At 39.5% G+C, this 26,976-nt stretch overlaps 1 protein-coding gene across 1 annotated transcript in view; it reads left to right on the forward strand.

Moving 5' to 3' along the window:
• The first annotated feature begins 513 nt into the window (after positions 1–513).
• Positions 514–26,976, forward strand: part of LOC142334882 (protein flightless-1 homolog) — a 152,177-nt gene continuing 125,714 nt past the window's right edge. The window contains exons 1-3 of the mRNA XM_075383207.1: positions 514–526; positions 4,493–4,584; positions 4,845–4,961. Of these exons, the coding sequence (XP_075239322.1) occupies positions 4,507–4,584; positions 4,845–4,961 (195 nt within the window). The 5' untranslated portion in view covers positions 514–526; positions 4,493–4,506. The remainder of the gene's footprint in view (positions 527–4,492; positions 4,585–4,844; positions 4,962–26,976) is intronic.

The following is a 26,976-nucleotide window of genomic DNA, read 5'->3' on the forward strand; positions in this document are numbered from 1 at the left end:
ATCTATTCTCTAGATCACAGTGCAAACTGTGATAACAAAATTCGAGTATCGAAAACAAAAGAAGAAGGTAGTTTGATATATGCTGAGGTTCATCCGGAGATAAGACTAAAATTTTGCATGTATGGAGCGGTATATACGGTGTTGGCACTTATAAAGAAACGTATATGACGATGTCGTTTTTCTCACAGAAAATTCGAGACTACTAAAATCAATATACCCTTTAAATGAGGAAGTTTGTAGGAATATTTGTTACAAAAACTTTGTCATACCAGGTTTTGGAGATAGGACATTTAAAGTCAACAGGTCGGTAACTGAAAAACTTTTACGACTGTCCAGTGAAACCACTTATGTCAAAGAGCACAGTCAAAGCTTCATGACAAGAAATGGGCGCGAAGGCACTATTTATGCGGAGCCTGTAGAGTGGACTTCACCTACACGACAAAAATTTATTGGAAATGTGGTATTTAATGCAAAAATTTACATCTGAACAATTTGGAGAAAGTTGCTACAAAGAAACTTATTAAATTTTAAGTATCCCCTAGTTTTCTCGAAAACTGTTTTTTTCAAAACCACATAATTTGAAGACGATTTAGAAAGCTATTTATTTTGAAAATCAAGGTGGGCAAAAATGTCAAACGATCAAACACTTAAATATGGAGGACCCTGCAAACATTTTTGGTAACAACAAGACCACTTTTATCAGCGGAAAAATTTTGCACAAAAACAAATATGAAGTTTTTGCATTAGAAATTTTAGAGGAAAAAGCAATTAGTTTGTGTGGACAGCAGGTGAAAACAACCGGAGTTCCAGGTGTTTTTTACTCCGAGGAATGTTCAGAACTGAAAACTGGTAATATTAAAATAACCATGGAAATGTTTCTTTCAAGCGTTGTATACACCTTAAATTTCGAACTTCTCAAAGAGAGAGAGCAATTTTTTAATGAAAATTAGAACGCTCCAATGCGAGATTCAACAACTAAAAGTTCAAACTATGATTGAAATATCAAAAAACATTGTTAATCCATCAGTAACGCTCTTCGCGAATGCAACTCACGTCGAAAGAGCAGGATCTGTGTTATATGTTCATAAATGTGCAAAGATGGTAGCAACAATAACTTAACTTCCTTTCTGCACAGAAGAAGTTCCTTTGTTAGTAGAGGGTCAAAATTTTTCTTCTATTAGATATATGGACCCTATTACAAAAATTTTGAATTATAATTACACAATCGCTGCATGCAACCCGCTGTACCCAAATGTTGTCAAATTAGAAGACGGCAGTTTTCAACAATATGGAGAAACGCTGAAGAAATTCAATTGTGAGATATATCAGTGATCGATGAACAGTAACTTAAATGGAAGTGATGAAAACCTGCTTCGCAGCCTTTTCTCCATATCAGACGTAAAACAGAGTCAAATTGCTCGAACAATTCACCATAATAGTAAAGGAATTATCAACCGGGAAGCATTCCAAGATTTGGATGGAAAATAGAGTCATGAAAATTTTATTCACTAGAACAATCAGTTCCAACAACTATTTTTTCTAACAAATGAAATAACTATTTTTTGGAATTTAAGAACCGAAAACTTATACATTTGGTTAAAAGCGAAGCACATTGCTGTGTCAGTCTTAACAGTCTACCTCATTTTTCAATTTGTGAAAAATTTCCTATATTGTTCGTATATTTAGAATTAGTTATTAATGGAGCGTCTTCGCGACAACTATTGCGAAATCTTGACCCCATAACGGGAATACGTATGTATAATCAATTACTCAAATTGATAAATGAACGCCGAGAACAAAAGAAAATGATTGAAGAAAAAGAGTCCTTAAAAGAGTCAGTTGTTTAAAAAAAGAAAGTAAGTTGTCTTGAGTTCAAGACCAAAAAAAGAAGAAAGGGCAACGTTTTGAGTTTGAGACCAAAAAAAATTTGTCTGGTTTTCAAGACCAAAAAAAGGGAACGTCTCGAGTTCGAGGCCAGAAAAAAGGAAAAATCTTGAGTTCAAGATTGAAAATACCGAGAAACTTTAGAAGCAATAAGGTTTTTTTAATCCAATATAGCGGGTAACGAGATTCCACAGAGATTGGTGAATATGTATACTACACTCCAGAATTGTGGAAAGTTATTTTGAGATTTCCCCAGGAGAGTATCGACTGGAATCTTGCCAATATTCGGTCGCATGCTCTGCAGACTGAAGTGGAACTGCAAAACCAGTGCTCATAGATAGAAAAGTTGAAGAGTTCTAATTCTTCATTTCAGAAAGACCTCGTCGAGCTTCGATAGGAACTAGATAACTATTGTAACAAGACCAAAGAGGCAACAGGAGAAGTTTTGGGTAAATGGAGCGCTGAGTGTGAGGCGTTCCGAGATAAATTAAAGGCAGCAGCAGCCAGAAATGCTGAACAGGAGCAATCCATTGAGATATTGAAGCAAGAGTTGGCCGATTTGAAAGTCAAAGTTGCTAAGAAGGTCGAAGCCATCGAAATTTTGGAGAAAATAAATTACCAATTGAGGTCAGAGCTTGAGCAGCTGGAACACTACAATCAGTATTCGGCCTATGAATGCGAAAAGAAATCTCTTATTGACCGACAAAAGAGTACTCTTAGGAACGAAAAAGCCAAAACAAAGGCCACGGAGAAATGTTTATTCGAGATTCGGAACAAAAACATTATGAACTGGCCTGCAACGCTATACGGGATTTTGTTGGTAAAAAGTTCTGCTTCAAAAGAGCAGCTCAAGAAACACTAGCACAAAAAAAGCCTGTTGACGCATCCTGATGCTGGTGGAGACGAAAAATTCTTCAAGACTGTCAACCGGGAATATCAAATTCTGAGAAATGGTTCGGCACGGGAAGCGCGCAATATATATTTGGACTTGACGAGGCAGAAAAAGTTATGAACAACCAAAACTGATAAATAAACTGTCCATATGAAGCTACAATCTTTTTGTATAGTAAGATGTTCACATAACAAGATCTGTGAATGAAAATATTGTTTAATTTTGAGTGAGTTGTGCACTCTATTCTTGTTAAGAGGGGGGGGGCAGTGTGAGTGTCACACATATATAAAAAATCTACTAAAAACCTTGGGTTTCAAGGCTAAAGATTTAGTTTAAAATTTTTTTAATACCTGATTTATGGCTGACACAAGGTTGATAGGTGTCAGAAAAGAAAATAGACCTGTGATAGGACAAGGCTTGGGCTTCGAGCGAAATCAACAAAACTGACAAATCTTTGTTGACTTAGTTATTTACCACGATGATAGAACCAATATTGGGTACCGACCAAAGCGAGGAATAAATTCATTCATTGAACACCAAACTTCCATCAGAACTAACCACTCTATTAAATCTAGCCTAGTTAAACTAACTTTTCTTCATCATAATCTATTTAACAATTTAACTTATAACGATGCAGAGAAGTAATTGTCAATTAAAACTTAAATTGATTAACTAAAACGAACGTTTTCGAACATTTCGTTCATCGTCAGGTTTAAAAATTTAAATGAAATTATTAGCAAATTATATAAACTTGTCATTGACTATAATTCTAAGAAACGAGTTAAAATAACATCGAATTTTTTAAATTATTTACAGTTAAAATCACATTTACAATACTTTATTTATACTTATTACACTAAAATCAATTCATATTTTTTTCCGGATTTTATGAAAATCCCGGGTATAATGCTTTCTATTCCTGAAAAGGGATTTTTACTTTCATTCCTATCTGTTTTAATTTTTGGATTGCATAACTTTGCATTCTAACCAAATATCACGGTCATTTAGCCAAGGACATAGAGTATTGCGCACGGGCGGCTACTATAATTAGTTGATCTTACTTTTCTCTGTACACTTTCGAATTCATCCGCCTTCCTGGTTTTGTTTACTGTCGCACTGTGATAAGTGGATCAGCTGTTGTTTCGACTTCTGGCGGGTCCACTTTTTGCAGGTTTTAGAAAAGAGAAACCCGGCTTCTTTATCAACGCTTATCTGATTGCGTAGCATTGTCACCTCGGGTATCAGAAAATCAACACAATCCAGCTTTTTCAATGGCCGCAATTCTGTCCAGCGCAGATAGTTTGGCTGTAAAGATAGTACAACCAGCACATTTTTTTCATATATTATCCTACATTGGACACAAAATGCACTCAATTGTACGTTGCACTGCTCGTTGCAAATATTTCAGAGAGGTTCAGCCGGTGGCGGGGAAACTATTGTAACTTGGAATAAAAGGGGGTCTAAGGGAAGTGGCCGCTTGGGGCCTAAACTAATTAGTCAAACAAATGTGGAGAACACTCACACCAAATGTTTGTCTAGCCTTACTAAACCGTGTCTATCTACTGACGAAGCCAAGCGCTCGCCGGTCATTTGAGAGCAATTCGCCAAATGCTAGTCGGTTATGTTTTCTAAAATATTGGTGCCATGATTTATTTTTTGCTTCGATTGATATCTTAAATCCGCTCATCACTTCACTGGGGATTGTTTGATACTTTCAGATAGAGTTGGCAATGGGAGAACCAACGGAAGTGGACAAAAAGTTACTCTCTTTATTGAAAGGCATAGACTTGAACAATTACCCATTTGACGTAAGTTAACTCGTTGTATCGATTGAATTTTTGACTGAGTCATCCAAACGGTGATTGTTTCATTTTTGTCGCCATTCGCCCAAATAGAATTGCTAATATTTTTTCAGTTGCACTAGTATAGACTAGTTTTATATCTTAAATTTCAAAGTTTTTCCAAAGTTTTTGGATGAGCGGAAAAATGGTCACGTTACTATTGGCAACAATTTTCCTCCAAAACGTGCGATTTGTCTATGGTTTAATCAATGTTTCTATTGGTGCAGGTGGAATCAACAGTGCCATGTGGTCAATTGGAGCAGTTGAAAAGGTGTGAGTGGCTTAATCTGAAGAGGAATGGTCTGCGACAACTGCCTGATCCCATTCCTGAACTCATAGAGCTGGTAAGCCAAAGCTATTTTATTATTAATAGCTAATAGCTGCGATAGCTCAATGGATCTTTTATTGGCCTTCTCTTAGTTTTTAGGACTCATTGTGTTATAGGATGAGTATTGGTTTTCTTGCGGTATTTTTACTGGAACTACTTTATATTCAGGCGGCGTTTTGACCTACCAGCGAAACAGTAAAATGATGTGGAAATTTTTTGTTGTGACGTCCCTGAAAGTTACGTCATATTATTTAACGCAGTAATTTTGGAGTTGTTAACCATAAAAATTTTGTTATGTAATATTTGTTCAACATAAAATTCCATTAATGAAGTAATAATCTTGTTACCCTCTATATAGTGTGAAGGAATTCTAACCTTTACATAATATGAAGGAATTCAACCTTTTATATAAAGTGAAGGAATTCTCTTTTATTTACATTATTTACATTAATTATATAAACAAATAAACATTGATTATTCTAACATTTAGAAGAACGGAAATCGCTTATACCCAAGAGTTGCTTTGCTAGATGCAAGAATTTATATTGTTATTAAAGTACATAATTAAAGATTGCAAACTCACTATACCCAGTTTTATGAAAAGAAGTAGTTAGAGTCAGCCCAAGCATCCCTCTGTACGAAGATACTGCAGAGCGCATCCTTTGCCATCATAATAACAGGCATTGAAATACACCACATCGATGGTATATTACCCATAGCAAAGCATTATATTACATGGTGACGGATTGGAGACTCTGCACCACTACTTCTCGAACCATTTGCCACAGATTTGTCAGCCTTGAAAGTGCACAACTTGATGATTGATTCGGGAACACACTTAGAAGTCCAGCAGCTCCACTAAACAGAAAACTTTGGGGCAGTATCAGTAGTTGATACCAGCAGAACATCTACCACGCAATGCTTTCCCAAATCAGCACTACAAGTAACCGAACCGACCTAGGAGCCAAATTGGACAACCGCTCAGCGCCTTGTTCAGGATTCTGACGAGAACTACGGACAATTAACCCATAAGTAACAAGTCAGACTCCCTAGCAAGTCGACTCATCAGTGTTTTCTACCTCCTACTGCTATTTGGTTTGTGTGATTTGAGCTACCACAACAGGTCTTGAGAAACTTCATCGATTCTTCAAACTTAGTTAGTCGTTTCTTTAAATATTGCAGTAAATTAATAACAGCAAAAATTGATAGGCACTCAATCATTAAGTGACACTTGATAATCAGGTATTTGAAATCACTCTTAACTGATATTCAAACCAATTGGAGTGCGAGAAGTGAATAATTTGATTGTGTAATAAATTTCTATAGCGTAAACTAAGCAAACTTCGTTCATCAATTGTAATCATTGAAAGCTGATCAAAATTGGCACACGCTCAGATAACAGTCGAACCCTTTGGTGGAAGTGAAAAAGAAGACTTTCATCAGTTTGAGCAATTATTTCGAAATTACGTAGCGGTCGCAGCAGTTGGTCCTGCACAACAAGCAAACTTTCTGCAATTGCATCTTCGCGATAAGGCTCTACGGTTTCATCAGAACTTACCCGAAGCCACTCGAATAGATTTGAACCTCAGCCTTGATGCTTTAAGGAACCATTTCTGCAATCTACAGGTCCAAGAAGTATTAGTGCTCAAACTAGCACAAGAAAAATTTGATCCGAAGAAAGACACGCCAGAAAATTTCCTTGTGAACCTACAGCGAAAAGCAATTCGTGCGTACCCTACACCAAATTTGCCAGCGGTTGCGCCACTTGATCCAGGAGCACCAGACGCAGCGATAGAAGGAGCACGTTTCGCAAGAGAGACAGCGCACAGACAAGAAAGAATCGATGCTGTAACAGACCATAGAAATGAACAAGTTAAACGTTTGTTCATAAAAGCCATGCCAGGTTGGCTGCGATCGAAATTGATGGACCAACCTACAGCTACACCAATTGATGATTTGTGTAATCTCTCGAGACGTCAGATAACAATTCGAGAGTTATGCAGGAAAGATGATTATCCAGAGGACGGATTTAATGAAATAAATGAATCTGTATCTGAAAATCTCATCAATGCTCTGTCAAAGATCACAACAGCCCAACAAGCACTCGAAAAAAGATTCACGGACCTCGATCGAAGGCTAGAATAACAGTCACGGGACCACCAAACAGTCGCAGCGGTGCAAGAATCAGCGACTCGAATTGTGAATGAAAAGTTCCAAAATCAACAAACTGCACAAACGTCAGGGAATTTACAACCAAATTATCGAGGAAATTTCAGAGGAAACTTCAGAGCAAATTATCGTTCTGATAACACTCAGAGGGGAGGTTATAACAACCAAAGTTACCAATCATTCTACAGTTCAAACTACGGACCTAACAGATTCCAGAATCAACAGCCGAGATTTAGAAACCAGTGGCCAGGGAACAACTACAATCGACCCAATAGATTTCCCTATTGGAATTACAATCAGCAACCCAACAGACTTCAACAACGCTACCACAACCCAGCCTCCCAAATTCTCACACAACTCAATTAATGATGCATGGTACAGACATACAAACACCAACTGGACCCTACATGCCAGTCGTCCGTGCGACAACTACCTTTTGCGAAGTGTGTGGATATCCAAATCATAAAGCATCACAATGCGCAGCAAATAATCGGAAAACAGAACGAAACCAGTATTTTCCCTACAACAATAAAAAAACTGAAAAAGCCACTTAAGCCCGAACAATCACAATCATCACAATCATCTAACAAAATTTTTCACCTCTACGCAGTAATATCAATGAATGGATTGACACTTTCGTACGTTAAACTCCGATTTTCACCTCAAATATCGTTCAAAGCCCTCATCTATACCGGTGCATGTGCAAATGTGATTCCAAAACAAACATTTCACGAATTGCGTCAAAACAGAGATATCGAAAAATTACTTCACATTGAGAATACAACACTTTCAACAGTAAAAATGGCCAGCGGCAGCATGTATCCGTGGATACCGAAGTATCAGTACCGTTCAAATTTGGAAATTAATGCTTTAATGAGAAGTTTCTGGTCCTCAAATCTGCAAACTCTTTGATCCCTGGTAACCCATTTTTCAAGAAGCACAACATCCAAATATGCCCTAAGAACAACTTGCTACAATTTCCTGACATGACGATACAAGTAAATTCGATCAAGGAAACAGAGCACGAGAACAAGAAAACGAAGAAATCGACAAAAATCCCAGTTTTACTCTCAAAAAAGTACATTCTCAAACCAGGAAAATCAACTTTACTTGAATGTCAACTTCAAAGAGACGAAAATCTGGAAAATGTTACAGGAGTCGTAGTCCCAAACGAGTCATTAAGTACAATCTCATCCGAAAATAAATTGTATATTTCTGTTTTGAGTTTTGCAGACGATCTCGTAACATTGCCAAACAAGACAGAAATTGGACGCTTTCACATTTTAACGTCTGATCAAGCCGAAAATCTGTTCCCAATTGATCTTAGTATCATATCACTAGCAAGAATGAAGAGCTCAGAGGACGTTAAAGCAGAAATCAACCAGTTAATCCAAAACACAATAGCAAATCCTGAACGACAATCTACAAAACCTCCGCCCGAATACAACAAATTGTGGTTCCCAACACCAGAAACTTGTACTGATGTTAACGTTTTATCACCATTGCAGCGAGAAATCAACGACCAAATCCTAAACCTCCAACAACTCGAAAAAATTGACCCTTCCAGCTCAACGAAAGACAGAGAGATCTTTCTGAGACAATTTGATTGGGAAGACTCTGTCCTGACAGACAACCAAAAATCAACAGTAGAAGAATTACTGGTAGAATTTAGCAACGTGTTCGCAAAACACCGATTCGATGTTGGCCACAACACTGAACTAAAGATAAAGCTAACGCCCGAACACGACTTACCCATATACACACAAGGACCACCAACACCGATACACCTTCGCGACGAACTCATGATCGAACTTGCCCTGATGCACTATTACGGATTAATTACTACGCTACCACAGTCAAAGTATAGTAGTCCTTTGTTTGCTCATCGAAAACAATCGGGGAAACTCAAGAATTTTGATAGACCTGCGACGAATTAATCACCTACGAAACGATTACTTAAACAGCAATTTAGCAATATCGAACATGACCGACGCATCAAATCACTTTGCTGGAAAAACTCTGTTCACCAAGCTGGACTGTTCACAGGCTTATCATTGTGTTCAGATGGCAGATGATATATCTACCCAATTGTTGGCATTTAACTTCAGTTCACGTACATATGCCTACAAATGTCTAGCCCAAGGACTGAGCAAATCAGTAACTGGATTCAGTTCCTTTATACGACATTACTTGGATCCATGCTTAGCAGCGGATTTGTGCACCCAATTCATGGATGACATCGGTAGTGCAGTCAAAAATTTTGATGAGCTGGTTCCTACGCTTAGAAAAATCTTTACGTGTATTCGAAAATCTGGTCTCAAACTTTCACCTAAAAAATGTGTGATTGGAACGCAGAAGATGAAGTTTCTGGGAAATGTAGTAACACCAGAAGGAATTTCACCAGAAAGGACCAAAATTGATGAATTTCTCAAAAAAATTCAAATGCCGAAAACAATAAAACTCCGAAAAAGTTAAACGATTGATCGGATTCGCACAATTTTTTCGAAATTATATGCCAGACCTTGGAACAAAATTGATGCCATTTTGTCATCTCCTAAAGAAAGACAGAGAACTTGAAATTACTGAAGAACACCGAAAGAGTTTAGCAACAATTAAACAAGATTTGCTAAGAGCAACAGAAATAACACTTCGACTACCAAAACCCGGACTACAATATGTGATACTCTGCGATGCTAGCTACCACGGAACTGGATTCGTACTGATGGTAGAAGACTGTCAAGGAGAATAATTCAGGAGAAAAGAAGACCTATGCACCAGTTTCATTTGGCTCACGATTGTTTACAAGCCCACAACTCAAGTTCTCCGTTTATTACAAGGAATTTCTTGCATTGTATTTTGCATTGGATCATTTTGCAAATTATATCTGGGTTAATACCAAACCAGTCATAATTCTCACAGATAACAGAAGCTTAACGCAATTTTTCCAGGCAAAATCAATACCACCATCTTTGTGGAATTTTCTTGACAGAGTTCTGGCGTTCAATATTGTTATCGCACATATTCCAGGAAAGGCAAATTATGCGGCGGATTTTCTTTCACGAATGCAGACACCCAGAAGCACAATTTTCACTTCGACTTACAGAAAAAGTACCAGTCAGAGAAATCGAAATAGAATCGGAAGCAGAAACACCAGATGTGTCCTTAAACACAATTGAGGAAATCATCGATGCATTCAAAGAGGAGGACAAATTGATTTAGCAATGGTAGAAAAACTGAAAGAACTTGGAATGTACGAAACGTATTTGGAAAAACAAAAAGCAGAACCCGAAGTGCTGAAAACCAGAGATTTGATAAAACTGAAACGATCACTTGAGGAATTTCAGCTGTAACTTTACCAGACCCAGCAGATTTCCTGGATGACATTGATGAGTGAATTGAACAACTTGACATAAAAAAGAACAAGATCAAGATCAAAATATCCGAAAAGTCAAACAATGGTTGCAAACTGGCGAAATTGAAGACCTTCGATATGCAAACAGCAAATTGAAGAAATATTACAAGCAATTGGACAGACTAGTAATCGAGAATGACATTTTGTACCGCAAATTCTTCGACGATGTTGGAACAGTTAAACATAAACAGCTCTGTGTACCACAAAAGTTTACCGCATACACAACTCGAAAACAGCAGGACATTCTGGAATTTCACGAACAGCACAAGAATTTCGGAAACGATTCTATTTTCCAGGTTTCACTGAATATCTCATCGAAGCAATTAAAAATTGTTTGACATGTATGCAACTAAAAAGAGCAAACGAACAACATCAACGACCAAACTTACAACCTGTATCATCGGAGCAATCTTTTCCAGGAGACATGATGCAAATTGATCTGATAGGACCACTACAATCGCCAATTTATAAGTACGCATTAACTGGAATTGATGTTTTTTCAAAATACCTCTTTGCCGTACCCCTTACGAACGCGTCAGCAGACACAGTAGCAAGAGAGTTGGTGAAAATTTTTTTCAATCATAGTTACATCCCGACAACAATTGTTTCAGACCTTGGAACGACGTTTACATCTAGCTTGATGCATGAGCTGTGTTCACTTCTTGAAATCCGACTGAAGCACGCAACACTGAAACATCCACAAACTATTGGACTTGTGGAACGCTCACACGCATCTCTGAAGCGCATATTGAAATTAAATACAAATGAGCAGCGGAACGAATATGCAGCTGGCATAAATATGTATCCTTAGCAACGTTTATACATAATACATCTTACAACTCATCAATTGCTTGTTGCCCTAGCGCCGTATTTCATGGACGAGAGCCTATAAAGCCGTTGGATCTACGATTTTCGGTCAAATCCTTGGAAACAACAACAGCCAACTCCGATTATGTATCAGCATTACAAGATGCCATGTTGGAAAAATTTAAAGAGACCAAAGGAAAGCTAATCGCATCGTATCAGCGTTACCGAAAATACTACGATCAGAAAGCTAGCGCGCAACCCCTTAAACTTCACGACTACTGCCTGCTTTTCAACCCGAAACTGACAACACAATCAGATTTTGCCAGTAAGTCAGTACAAATTTGGTTACCATTGTACCGAGTTGAAAAAGTTCTTACAAACTCAAACTACATCATCCGCAAAACTGGAACAAACTTTACCCAATGCGTACACAGAATTCGTCTACGCTCAATCAAGCCAAACGAAAAACCCGATGACTTAGAGCAAATTGACCAACAAAAATTTGAAACAGACCCAAGCCTCACAAAATACAGAAGTGAGCCAGCAATGTTCGATGACCATCTACAAACGCTTATTGATGATATCCAATTGACTTATCATCAAGAAAAAATTGAGCCAGCACCCGCAAAAGTTAGTCTTGCAATACCTATAGGACCTGCACCACCAATGCCTATAGCGCCTGCACCACCAGCAGCGATACCACCTGCGCCAGTGATAATGCCGCCTGTTGCAGCACCAGCGATCGCGTCCCCTTTACTACCTCACGGAAACAAGAACCAGCAGAACTAGAAGTTCAACCAGCAGAGGAAGTAATTGAACAGGACAACGACGATGAAAGCAACGAATCTGAGCAATCAGACCATGACCAATTCAACAATCAAATGATTCGACAGAACGAACAGCAAGCTGATAGCTTGGAAGATCTTAACTTGGACAATTTAGTCAGAGAACAAACACCTGATGATCAACCAGTCCCTCAACAAGCATCTCCGGCTCGTGTTAGTTTCAACGAAACTGTAAAAGTCAGACCAATATCACCAAGGGAATCCCTCCGTTCTCCTAGAACAGGAATGAGAACGAATAGTGGACAAGAAATAGCGCCACAGGTGTTCATGGACAAAAGTACGCCCAAAACAACGAAAAAAGTTCAACTACAAAAACGAATTGCACAAGCTAATCGACAAGAAGGACTGTCGAAAGAAACAAAGCGAGACCTGGTGAGATCAAGTTTTCGCCGAATGCACGATACCCTTCAAAGTGGAAGCGGAATAACGAAAAGAAAACGAACTGACGACGGAATTAATGTAATCGACAGGCAAAACATATTTTATGTTCACATTAATATCTTGCAATACCCCGGAAACATTGCTCATTGCGTCTCTAGTGACATGAAAATGGGAAAAGGACTAGCGCTTAAGCTTAACAGAACCTATCCCAATATGAAACAAGCCTGCAAATTACACAGTTGTGTCGATTGGGTCTTCAATTTCTTACTTTGTACCACACGAGAACAAACATATCCTTAACTAAGTCACAAAGGAAAGATTTTACGACAAACCATCATATTACTCACTATCACGCAGCCTCAGTTCATTAGAAAAACAAATCGCAGCTAAAGGGATAACAGAAATTGCGTTACCAAAACTTGGATGTGGACTCGACGGACTAAATCGTGATACAGTTTTTCGTTTGATCGAGCGCAAATTTGTTAATTCAAATGTCAACGTTATCATCTACATTTGATGAACAAAGACGGGGTCGCTTCGCTCCCCACACTCAATCACTGGAGGAAATGAAAATGAGATCAACAAAAATTTTCCAATCTGATTGATTTGAAAACATTTATCAAAAATGATGTACCATTATTTCACTGAAGCCTATACTCAACCCTCACGGGGTCAGTGCATCAGCCAAACACTTCCATCTGTGCCCATCAGGGAGAATTAGGAAAAATTGGATTATTTACCTCGCAGAAATCTTTAACAATTTCGTGTTTTAACAACTTTCAGATACAGAAACTTGCTACAACGTGCACTCAGCAGCCTTCTACGATCGTTGATGTCAATTACGCTACATTGACAGCGCCTACGGACACGAAAACTTAAAAAACGGAAACGTTGAAAAAATCGGAAAAATGCATTTTCAAAGTAGAGTTTGACCTTGAAGATGAAATCGGAGATACCAACATACGGGGGGGTTTCGACCCTTTTTTTGGACGAACTATGCAATGGGATGGTTGGTTTGGCCGAATACCGAAAAAAAAAATTTCGAGTGCCACGCGTATGCGAAAATTTACAAAAATCACTCAAAGTTTGATGTTTCGGTTACATTTTCTTGGAAATAACCTTACCCTAGTAGCCGAAAGCACTTGCTCAACAATCCTAGAACATTTTTCTGTCGGAACCAAAAACTACGACGTGGGAGAAATAACTTCAATTTACATTAATGCGTAAATTATCAGAGGAAAGATGACTACAGTCATGAAAACTGTAGTTCATCCGATGAAAAATGTTAAAGTTTGTGAGTCTTTGAAGGAGGCTCATACTCCTGATCGCTCACGGTCTCACTATCATCGGAAACCGGAGTGCTAGAAAAAAGTCAGTAACTTAATTTGTGCCAAAAACGGAAAAAATTTACAAAAAACTGTTTAGCTTTTACATACGTCTCAAGATATTCGGTTATCGGAAGGCAGTGAAAATATGGTTCGCCTTTCCAGAACTTCTCTTCACTGCACAACAATAATGTGGGATACGGATTGCCAGGCTGTACTTTCCCACAACGATAAACAGTCCAACCCGAATGATGAGAGTACTTATAGAACACGGCAATGTCCACCCTGAGAAGACAGGTGAGGCCCAAATACTGAAAACAAAGCCAAAATAGTCAAACACGGAACACTGTTGATTACAAAAATGACAACGTGTGACACTCAAAAGGAAAACTGAACCCGGCTATTGTCAACATTATGTCTTTGGGCGAAAATCACAGCCTAAATTGCATAAAGTCGAGAAAAAAAAACGTTAACTAACCCAGTGTTCCGCAACAGAGACCTGATTCTCTCGCGTGTAGAGCACCTCAAATTCATTGGAGGCGTAACCCAGCTCAGCCTTGCAATATGCTGAAAGTTCAGGTTGCAGCATAAGATCAGCGCTGGCCCGCTTGATTTTCCCAATGATTTGAGTATGCTTCTTGGCCTGGTTCACCCCAATACCAGTCACAAGAAAGGCCACACTCGAAAAGAAACACTTGCCTGACCCTTGTGATTTGGATTTAGGCTCCCCAGGGGCACCGAGAGAAACGCTATCCACAGGGCAGAAACATGGGTCCCTATTGAATTGGACCCCAAGTTCTGTGCAAATAGCCCTTCTTCTGTTCTCCGTTACGCCCCTAATTTGAATTCTCTGCTGCGAAAATTTGTCCATGTAACAATCCGGTCAAGACCGCAGGAATCTAAGCAGAGTAACCTTATTTAGAGTGGACGTGTGAATTAAATACGTGAAGTTATCAAGCAAAAGATGTATTGATTTGAAATGAAATCAGAGAACTTTTACTAACTCTTGGACGACTCCGGAGACTCCTCCCAAGAAGGCCGGGATACCCATAGACAGGGAACCTAGAGCTGACTCTAACGTTTTCAGCCGCTGAATATGGCTACCCGCCTCACTAATGTGTGCTTCCTGAAGCACAACAGTGGTTTCGTCAATAGTCGGCACCTTCACGCCCTTCGTGCCATAAATTGGTCTTCCATCTTGCAGTCGAATCGAGCGAGCACGATCGTGAAGTGTCTTCAACAAGCCAGCATCTGGCCTATACCTCTTCCTGAACTCGCTCGAATCGTTCAAGAAGCAGGAAAGAGCTGAATATAGGTTCTGTTCCATTGGATCTGAAAGATTATTTGCCCTTTTATTTCAATTGCAATATCGCCAGTATTGTCCAAAAATAGTTAAAAAAATGTACTTGGATTAAAAGCTATGAGATATCTATCTATCAAAACCTACACAGTTTGCCCATTAGGCCAACTAGTATGTCCTCTATTGGATCTGTCAGTGGACAGCTTTCAAGAGCAATCACCAGTTTTGTTGAATTTTAAATATTCACAATGTCAACAAACATTTTGATGATACCAAACTGCTATGACAGTGCTTTACCTTACTCTACTCAAGTTCAAAACCGAGTTATTTGTATCTGAAACAGAAAATTCCAAAGATTAACAAAACTTCTGACATTTAAATTGTCCTCGGTTTAGATAATTCAAAAATTCCGATCAACTCTACTGCTGAACTTTCAACTCAACAAACAAATGAATTTAAATGTCAAGCAAATAAATGATTATTACGATTGTTCACTTCACCATAATAACTACACCTAGTGATACATACAGTTGCCTTTCTTAGCTTCTGAAAAACCATTTCAAACTCAACTAGAATACGCCGCAGTCAAACGAAGAAATGAGTTTCAAACTCATTATCGTCGTTCTTGCGGCTTTAATGTTGAATCTCTTCACACGGACTGAAGCAACAGATGATTACGAGGACGTTCTGAGAAGTGGAATCATTTTTAACCAGGAATCAAATTCTTCTGGCTGAAAAGTTCGTAAATGTGGAATTTCTTCTCCCATTCCCCAATTACAACTTCGAATTGAAAGCTGAAATCGCGAAACTGCTTTCAAAACTAGGAGACAAATGGAAAATTCCATCCGCTTCTTGCCCACTTGATTCTTCACTACCATTTAATACAACAAAGGACGCTTTCAATGTAGTTTGGCTATGGAAAAAATCAATGAGGAAGTCACACTTGTACAACGCGAAACCGATTTAATTAGAAACGAGACTGCCAAGCTGTTATACAAGCCACAGGAAAAATCAAATCGTGTACGAAGGGACGATGGCTCTGCATTAGCGACCATCGCCGGAGTTGGACTTTTTGGACCCGGAGTTCTACTGGCAGGTATTGGAGGAAGCTGTGGAATCTTAGGAATTTTTGGATCATGCAAAGACAAATCAAAAGCAAACGCAGAAAACATCGAGCGAATGCATGAATACACAATGGCACTAACTGATTACGTCAAAGAAATGGAAGACGGAACGAACGAAAAGTTCTTCCTTGTTACAAACGAAATTGCTGAAATTCGACACATAGAGCAACTGATGGCTGAGAACCAGAATAAGAACTGGAAAATTATAGAAGAACAGTTCCAAACAATAGAACGTAATTTTCACGTACTAAGAGATTGCACGCAAATCCTGTACTCCAATCAACAACTGAACTTTAATCTTGACACCGTCGCTTCACTTCTCAATCTGGTTTAGGCTGACGTGAAGAGCTACAAAGCCGCGCTTTATGCATTCAAAAACAATCTTTTGGGTTCGATGCCCACATTACTGGATCAGAGGTTGACAATATCTTTGATGCCACGCGAATCACTGCTTGCTGTCTTGAACTCAGTATATAAAAGTCAAATCAATGCACCAGACAGACTGAGCCTAGCAATTCCAACAAACGAGCTTCACTCATACTATGATTCAAAGCTGTTACGAGAAGTAGCAACAATCCCAGAAGGATTGTTGTTGACCCTTGCGATACCCCTTGCTTCCAGTCAGACAACCTTTCAGATCTATAAAGCTGTGACAGTGCCTATGCCGCAGCCTGACCCAAAGGAAGCCATTCAGTGGTCAGTAGAAGGGCAATATCTCGCGATTTCGGAAGATTCGATGGAGTCAACCGTTCTAACAAAGGAGCAATTTGACAACTGCCTCGGCTCCTCTACTTACAGAATCTGCCACCAAACGATGGAAACACACCTTAGTCAGTCATCGTGCCTCGCAACATTGTTTTTCCATAGTGCGGTGACGGCGCTTACTGTTTGCGAGACAGAAAAAGTGCTACTGCCATCGCCGGAAAAGGCCAGAAATCTGGGTTATGGAATCTGGTTGCTGACATCTGCATCAGACTTTTTCACCTTACGTGAGTACAGCCTCAATCAGAAGAATGCGCCGAAACGTAGAGAACATCCTGGATGTAACATCTGCATCCTAACATTGGACTGCGGGACACAATTAATTTCAAAACACATCAAGATTAGGCCAGATTTAAATACCTGTGATAAAATCAAAGCAACCAGGATAAATGTTTCATTACCAGATCCACTTCAAAGCATGCTGTCTGAGCTGCCTGATCTCGAAGAGCTTCCCTACTTCGAATCTAAAACCGATGCGGGGATAAAGTTACTACGAGAAGTTAAGACAAAGTTGATAGACAGCCCTCAACTTACGAAGACCGATCAGCTTGACGCAATTGCTAAGCCGATAGCGCATGATATGCGTCTTCTTAAGCCAACTCTAACATCAAAACTGGAAACTTATGTGCCGTTGAAACTCTCACTCATGCTTACAGTAATAGTCTTTTGTGGAAACATTCTGCTTCACATCTTGTTTACGTTTCTTTATCATAGATTCCAAGTAATTGGAGACCTTACACCAAAATTTCTCAAAACCCAGCACGGCGATCTTCAACTAAAACCTGTATTCAGTGTGAGTCCGGACAAAATTGACATCATTGATAAATCACGTAACGAATGGAACGATAAGATAGAAATACAGCCGGAAACAACAATCCAAGAATGGGAAGATGACACAGAAGAACCCCTGAAACGAACTGATCTAGTTAGACGCGATTCTGTTGCCAGTTTACACTCTCACCGTAGAACCTTTAGCGGAGACTTAGAACTGGATCCGACGACCGTAGGACCACTCGGAATAATAAAAGGTCCGATGCCAAAAATTGCAACACACGCTACAATCCACGACACAAAAGTTTAACTTACTTGGAAAATCATCATTCTGCCAAAAAAAAAACTCATATTGGAATCATTAATCAATGTCATTGATTGTTTGGTAAATAAAGTGGCTATTTCATTTTGATTAATGCAAAAAAGACAAATCCTTGTCTATCTATAATTATTGATGCTTATACCTGGAATTTTAGTCTTGAATTAATAAATCCAATGTATTCACGCAGCCTATTATTGTTGTGCTTAAATTTTCTATCCTTAAAATCGTGAAAAATAGTAACCGGAGCTAATTATTATTTGATACTCGTGTAATTGGAAATCAGTGCTTACCTTCCTTTTTCTTTCCAGCGGGGAAGAATTTTAAAAAGCAGGGTAGTGTGACGTCCCTGAAAGTTACGTCATATTATTTAACGCAGTAATTTTGTTATTTAAGAGTTGTTAACCATAAAAATTTTGTTATGTAATATTTGTTCAACATAAAATTCCATTAATGAAATAATAATCTTGTTACCCTCTATATAGTGTGAAGGAATTCTAACCTTTACATAATATGAAGGAATTCAACCTTTTATATAAAGTGAAGGAATTCTCTTTTATTTACATTATTTACATTAATAATGTAAACAACTAAACATTGATTATTCTAACATTTAGAAGAACGGAAATCGCTTATACCCAAGAGTTGCTTTGCTAGATGCAAGAATTTATATTGTTATTAAAGTACATAATTAAAGATTGCAAACTCACTATACCCAGTTTTATGAAAAGAAGTAGTTAGTCAGCCCAAGCATCCCTCTGTACGAAGATACTGCAGAGCGCATCCTTTGCCATCATAATAACAGGCATTGAAATACACCACATCGATGGTATATTACCCATAGCAAAGCATTATATTACATTTGTTGAGCGAGAAACGTTTTTTATTTGATCTCAATTGTTTTTCTTTGCAACAAGTAAATTAAAATCAAACCATACGGTTAAATATACCTGAAACAAAAAATATTTCAATCATTCAAACAATAATATAATAAACAACACATTTCTTAAAGAATCACATTATAATATTTTCTTTTGATTGTTTTCTTCCTAAAAATAAAAATAACATTTAAAAGCTCCTACGTTACTATTCAAAGGAATTTTTTCATGTTGTGAGAGCAAGAAATCATTCAACGTTTTCTTAAAAAGCAATTTGTTTGTAGCAATTGTATCAGTACTGCGTTTTTTATGCGATTTTTCGCTTTACAGTTTTTCCTCTGAGCATTTTGAATCTTCGTCCTCGGAAACGAAATAAACAGCAGATAGGGCACTAAATTCTCTTATAGCCGTAGGGCTCTTAAAGTCTCCATGTATGCCATTCACTGCAGTAGGGCGAGAGACATAATGTCATGATATGATGGCTGGTTCTCAGTTTGACCCCCCCTCCACTACTTCCTCCCTCCCCAGCTTCACCCCCCCCCCCCCAATCCCACCCGTAACCCCGAGCACACTCCCACTCGTTAAAGTTTAAGCTAGCCTCCCTAAGACACGCAGCTGGCTACTGACAAGCCAACTGCTCTGCAGTCGTTTGAGAACAATTCACCCGACGTCAGTCAATTGCGTTGCTGCATTGTAAACTCATTAAATAGATTGAAATGAAAGTCTTTTGTGGAAGGCACCAATGGGTGCATTCTAGTGACAAAACTGTTTGCTAGTCCGGGAATGGTTTCTATTGTCGGAGCAAGCTGGATCACCAATCACGAAGAATCCTACAAAAACTACAGTATTTGTTAAAAACAAGTTTTTCCTCAAGAATAGAAACTAACTAATCATCTGGCACAACGTTTTTATTAACAGCATTACTGAACACAGAAGCATCTACTCAATCACAAAAGCTTGCCGCCGCCTCGCCCCGACCAGCTAGCTCGTGGCAACCCTAAAGGAACTTTACATCAACAATCGCATTATCGCATTTGTCTACACTCGTAGAGGTGGTACCCACGATCTGCCCTCCGAGCTGCGCAAAATTGGCATTCTAGTCGAGTGTCTTAAGAACCTAATCCCCCAAAAAGGGAGAAAGGTTTAAACCGGCTAGCAGAATCCGCAAAAGTACATCCGGATTCCATCCTCGAGAGCCGCTTCGTTTCTTGTGTACTACGCAATAGTGGAAACCTACGCCGTTTAATAAAGAAGAAACTACCGAAGAAACCAAAGAAAAAGCCGAACAACAAACAGAAGGACAGGATGAAGAAAAGAAAGCTTCAACAATCCTGAGTGAGTTGAATTTCTGCCTTTTCTCTTAGTGAATCCGGAGGATCTTTGGAGTATCGGAATCGCATCAGAACAAGGTAGTAGTAGTAGTAGGAACCCCCTCCCCCAAATCTATCTTTTCGTGAATCTGGAGGCTCCACGGAGTATCTTAATTGTATTCGAAACAGATAGTTGAACTTTTTTACCCACCACCAAAGCTGTCTATTCGTGAATCCGGAGGCTCCCCGGAGTATTGGAATCGCAAGAGGTAGTCAAAAATGACTCGTATCCGTAGTGAAAGCAACTGTAAAACCTGCAAAAGCCCTATCAGCAATCGCGCAGCTGTCTTCCACTATCTCATGCGGTGACTCGATGCATCTCCCACTCAGCTGCACTGGAATGAGGGAAAAGACTATATATAGTACCCAAGAAATTAGCTAGAACATTCTCCTTATGTGCAACTCTTGCGCACAAAACAATCAACCCGATTGTGTGCTCGACCAAATCGTAAGTACCAGAGATAGGGCAGATGTTGAAGCAATCACCCGGTGTTTAGAAGAGGTGAAACAAGAACTAGCTCTAATCAAAGTTAGGGCAAAACCAGCACGATACAATAAAGCCCCAGATCCCTGTTTGGGTAAAACCGCAAATCCAGTTAATACCCACAAGACACCACGGATTCAAAGAGAACTACGACGGCATGCGCTTCCATGGCACCCCTGGAGGCAAGACTCGGACAACAAGAGAACGATATGACGAAGCAATAGAGAAAGTGAAAGGAATATTTAACTTCCTAGCAGTCCAAAACTGCCCAATTGATAATGTCAATCGTATTGGAACATATGATCGAAACATGAGCCAAACAATCCTAGTGAAGGTCAGCAACGAACACCAAACAACAGAAATTTCTCTTGCCTGCACGCAAAATGGCAACCTACGAAAAAAGAGCCTACATCTCCCGGGAACTCAATCAAGAAGAGAAACTGACTGAAAACGATATTCTCCAACTGCGCAGTAGCATACTGGACTCCGGTGGTCAACCAGAGAACTACGCATCAGACACTTGAGGCTACAAGAGAAATTTTTACAACAAATCGGTCTTCATAGACAACTAAGAGGAATCGAAGAAAAAATATTTGTCACTCGAGTTCGATTGACTGAAAAAACAAAACCAAAGGTCGAAACGCTAATTATTAACGTGAGAGGCGTCCTCGACTTCTACAGGCGACTTACTTTTGCAAACGAAATAGCCAAATCGGGATATGACATCCTTTGTCTCACCGAAACCTGACTGACCGATGACATACCGGATGAAGCCCCGTTCCTCAGCGGGTACTGAATCAACAGGAAGGACAGGCCATCATGGAACCACAAAATCGAACATGGAAGAGTACTAATTACAATCAAAGACCTACCTGCCACACAGAGTAAACATTGCTCAGAGCTGAAAGAGATAGAGAAAGAAATAAAGTTTGCAAATTATCTACGAAACCAACAATACACTGCTGCATATAATCTCAAAGCCTTTCTAAAGGAACTAAATTGCACAGCAGCAGAAAAGGACTCCACGATTGTCATGACTAGTGTACAAAACCTCGAGAAAATTGACTGGGAGAACATGACGTCCCAGGAAAAATACGAGAAATATATGGTCCGCAATGTTGACAAAATGAACCTAAAACAAGCTTTACCACATGGAGACAAACCACCCTTTGACCCATTACTCACGAGGCACCTGAAAGCATCGAATTAGCGTAAATAGATACAAAACTCTATGCAGGTTATTCTGTTAAGGGAAAACGATGCCCCAGCAACCGACCATTCCAAAACACCATATCGACAGATATATCCACCAAGCCACCGCCACGCAAAATCCAACATCCGTATCAAAAACTGATTGTTAAAAAATGAAGACATCAAAGACCTGATGTTGAGTAACCAAACTGCATACGAAGAACAACTTTTCAAGGGAAAATGTATGTCCGACTTCAAGGGAAAACGTATGTCCGACTTGCAAAATTACCTTAAATCTCTCCACTAGATAAAATAATTCCCTGACGAAATGTACTACCGCACCGCTGCAAACGGACAATTCCATAATGCAACTGCAAATGCCGACACCGAGAAGTGCAATTTGTTTAATGACTTCTTCGATGTATTCATCGACAAAGGACAAATACAGCAGGAACATATTCGAAATCAGAGCTCAATTATTTTGCCATCTTCGAAAAAGAAATCAAAGAAATCATACGTGGCGTCCAGATAAGCAAATCATGTTGACCAGATGAAATTAGTAACATAGTTTTAAAGAACACACCAGCGTTAGCTAAATCCCTTAAATTAGTCTTCCCGACTAGCCTAAACAAAAGAAAATTTCCCACTAGCTGGAAGATCTGTGAGATCACACCAATATACAAAAAAACCACCGCGCAGTCTTTGAGAAAATTCTGTTCGCCAGGATGTACCCCCTGACTGAACAGCAAGTAAGCAACGAGCAATACGACTTTCGACAGGCAAGATCACTAGTCCTCTAACTAGTAATCTACCTAGTTGAGATTTCCGGCCGCATGGACAAAAAAGAACACGAAGTGTTCTGCGCCCTATATATCGATTTCCACAAAGCCTGCGATTAAGTTAATCACCAAAAATTCATATCCAAGCTGGGTGAAATGGGAATTGCGGACAATCCGACAACAGACGTTCAATATTAGACAAAAGAAGTCTGAAGCGTCGAAGGTCACAAGTGGAGTACCACAGGTCTCAATCCTGGGGCCTCTAATGCTCATCGTGTACATCAACACCCTGCCCAAATGCATACAAAGAACACCGGCATATCAATAAGGTGATGACTTCAAAGTCAAAACATCAAGTCTCCAAGAAGCTGATCAATCAGCCAAATGCATTCAACAATATAGCAACGACAACGACATGGTCCTAAGCCTGAACAGGAGCAAATTTAATCAAATGTGAAAACGCAACCGCTGAAGAAAACCAAAGTATCGATATCGTGAAAACCCAAAAACACCTTGAGGTAATCTTGTCTTCAAAATTGTCCTTGGCTGAAAACTGCCAAAAACGAGCTAGTAAGGACTGGAGACCTTCTATGCATTAAAGAGAAACATCTCACGCATCGAAAACCTGTCAACCAAACTATATGCCTTTATTGGCTATGTTGTCTCTGTACTTTCTTATGCACCTCAGGTGTGGTACCCCTCCAAACTTGAGTCCCATGCGTTCGAGATAGATATAGCCACCGCCACCCAAAATCCAGCATGCGTATCAAAAAATTGGTTGGCAAAAAATGAAGACATCAAAGATCTGATGTTGAGTAACCAAACTGCATACGAAGAAAAACTTTTCAGGGGAAAATGTATCTCCGACTTCAAGGGAAAACGTATGTCCGACTTGCAAAATTACCTTAAATCTCTCCACTAGATAAAAAAAATTCCCTGACGAAATGTACTACCGCACCGCTGCAAACGGACAATTCCATAATGCAACTGCAAATGCCGACACCGAGAAGTGCAATTTGTTTAATGACTTCTTCGATGTCTTCATCGACAAAGGACAAATACAGCAGGAACAAACATACTCGAAATCAGAGCTCAATTATTTTGCCATCTTCGAAAAAGAAATCAAAGAAACCTTACGTGGCGTCCAGATAAGCAAAGCATGTTGACCAGATGAAATTAGTAACATAGTTTTAAAGAACACACCAGCGTTAGCTAAATCCCTTAAAATAGTCTTCCCGACTAGCCTAAACAAAAGAAAATTTCCCACTAGCTGGAAGATCTGTGAGATCACACCAATATACAAAAAAACCACCGCGCAGTCTTTGAGAAAATTCTGTTCGCCAGGATGTACCCCCTGACTGAACAGCAAGTAAGCAACGAGCAATACGACTTTCGACAGGCAAGATCAGTAGTCCTCTAACTAGTAATCTACCTAGTTGAGATTTTCGGCCGCATGGACAACAAAAAAGAACACGGTGTTCTGCGCCCTATATATCGATTTCCACAAAGCCTGCGATTAAGTTAATCACCAAAATTTCATATCCAAGCTGGGTGAAATGGGAATTGGTTGGAAACTGCTCGCAAGCTTCCTGACAAACCGACAACAGACGTTCAAAATTAGACAAGAAGTCTGAAGCGTCGAAGGTCACAAGTGGAGTACCACAGGTCTCAATCCTGGGGCCTCTAATGCTCATCGTGTACATCAACACCCTGCTCAAATGCATACAAAGAACACCGGCATATCAATAAGCTGATGGCTTCAAAGTCAAAACTTCAAGTCTCCAAGAAGCTGATCAATCAGCCAAATGCATTCAACAATATAGCAACGACAACGACATGGTCCTAAGCCTGAACAGGAGCAAATTTAATCAAATGTGAAAACGCAACCGCTGAAGAAAACCAAATTATCGATATCTTGAAAACCCAAAAACACCTTGAGGTAATCTTGTCTTCAAGTATTGTCCCTGGCTGAAAACTGCCAAAAACGAGCTAGTAAGGACTGGAGACCTTCTATGCATTAAAGAGAAACATCTTACGCATCGAAAACCTGTCAACCAAACTATATGCCTTTATTGGCTATGTTGTCTCGGTACTTTCTTATGCACCTCAGGTGTGGTACCCCTCCAAACTGAGTCCCATGCGTTCGAGATAGATATAGCCACCGCCACCCAAAATCCAGCATGCGTATCAAAAAACTGGTTGGCAAAAAATGAAGACATCAAAGACCTGATGTTGAGTAACCAAACTGCATACGAAGAAAAACTTTTCAAGGGAAAATGTATCTCCGACTTCAAGGGAAAACGTATGTCCGACTTGCAAAATTACCTTAAATCTCTCCACTAGATAAAAAAAATTCCCTGACGAAATGTACTACCGCACCGCTGCAAACGGACAATTCCATAATGCAACTGCAAATGCCGACACCGAGAAGTGCAATTTGTTTAATGGCTTCTTCGATGTCTTCATCGACAAAGGACAAATACAGCAGGAACAAACATACTCGAAATCAGAGCTCAATTATTTTGGCATCTTCGAAAAAGAAATCAAAGAAAACTTACGTGGCGTCCAGATAAGCAAAGCATGTTGACCAGATGAAATTAGTAACATAGTTTTAAAGAACACACCAGCGTTAGCTAAATCCCTTAAAATAGTCTTCCCGACTAGCCTAAACAAAAGAAAATTTCCCACTAGCTGGAAGATCTGAGAGATCACACCAATATACAAAAAAACCACCGCGCAGTCTTTGAGAAAATTCTGTTCGCCAGGATGTACCCCCTGACTGAACAGCAAGTAAGCAACGAGCAATACGACTTTCGACAGGCAAGATCAGTAGTCCTCTAACTAGTAATCTACCTAGTTGAGATTTTCGGCCGCATGGACAACAAAAAAGAACACGAAGTGTTCTGCGCCCTATATATCGATTTCCACAAAGCCTGCGATTAAGTTAATCACCAAAATTTCATATCCAAGCTGGGTGAAATGGGAATTGGTTGGAAACTGCTCGCAAGCTTCCTGACAAACCGACAACAGACGTTCAAAATTAGACAAAAGAAGTCTGAAGCGTCGAAGGTCACAAGTGGAGTACCACAGGTCTCAATCCTGGGGCCTCTAATGCTCATCGTGTACATCAACACCCTGCCCAAATGCATACAAAGAACACCGGCTTATCAATAAGCTGATGGCTTCAAAGTCAAAACATCAAGTCTCCAAGAAGCTGATCAATCAGCCAAATGCATTCAACAATGTAGCAACGACAACGACATGGTCCTAAACCTGAACAAGAGCAAAATCCTGTCAATCAAATGTGAAAACGCAACCGCTGAAGAAAACCAAATTATCGATATCTTGAAAACCCAAAAACACCTTGAGGTAATCTTGTCTTCAAGTATTGTCCCTGGCTGAAAACTGCCGAAAACGAGCTAGTAAGGACTGGAGATCTTCTATGCATTAAAGAGAAACATCTCACCCATCGAAAACCTGTCAACCAAGCGATATGCCTTTGTTGGCTATGTTGTCCCGGTACTTTCATATGCATCTCAGGTGTGGTACCCCTCCAAACTTGAGTTCCATGCATTCGAGATAGTAAAAAACAGCCACTAAGTGGATTTGCAGTTAAATGGACGACTACAAAACAAGACTGACCCGACACAACATACTCCCCATCTCTATGTTCATCGAACTACATGATCTCCTGTTTCTTCTCTGTCGTAATTGGAAACTACAACAACAATTGTTCGACGATACCCAACTTTAAATCAACCGAAACAAGACAAAGCAAAGAATTCGAAGTTCAGAAACAAACTGAGAAAATGCGACGAAAATTTTTGGACACGGGCAACGAGACTATACAACATAGTGAGAAAAACGACCGACAACTCACTGAGCAAAAAGCTTCTGACGCAAATGTATACGATCTTTTTTTTACAGACGCTACAATTAACTTGACAGCTACAATGAGTTTGGGTAGGGTGTTGATGTAGCTAGGGAATCTTGTGCAACTGTGGAATCTGTAACCCCCTGAAAAAACTTGTGCTAGATGATAAATGAAAGGGTTGAACACCCATTTGCGATACCCTGAAGCCTCTTCTGCTACTAATTTTGAATGAATGCTTCT

This window comes from Convolutriloba macropyga, chromosome 2 (genome assembly GCF_964194025.1).
Source record: "Convolutriloba macropyga chromosome 2, txConMacr16.3, whole genome shotgun sequence".
In the NCBI taxonomy this organism is placed as follows: Eukaryota; Metazoa; Xenacoelomorpha; order Acoela; family Convolutidae; genus Convolutriloba; species Convolutriloba macropyga.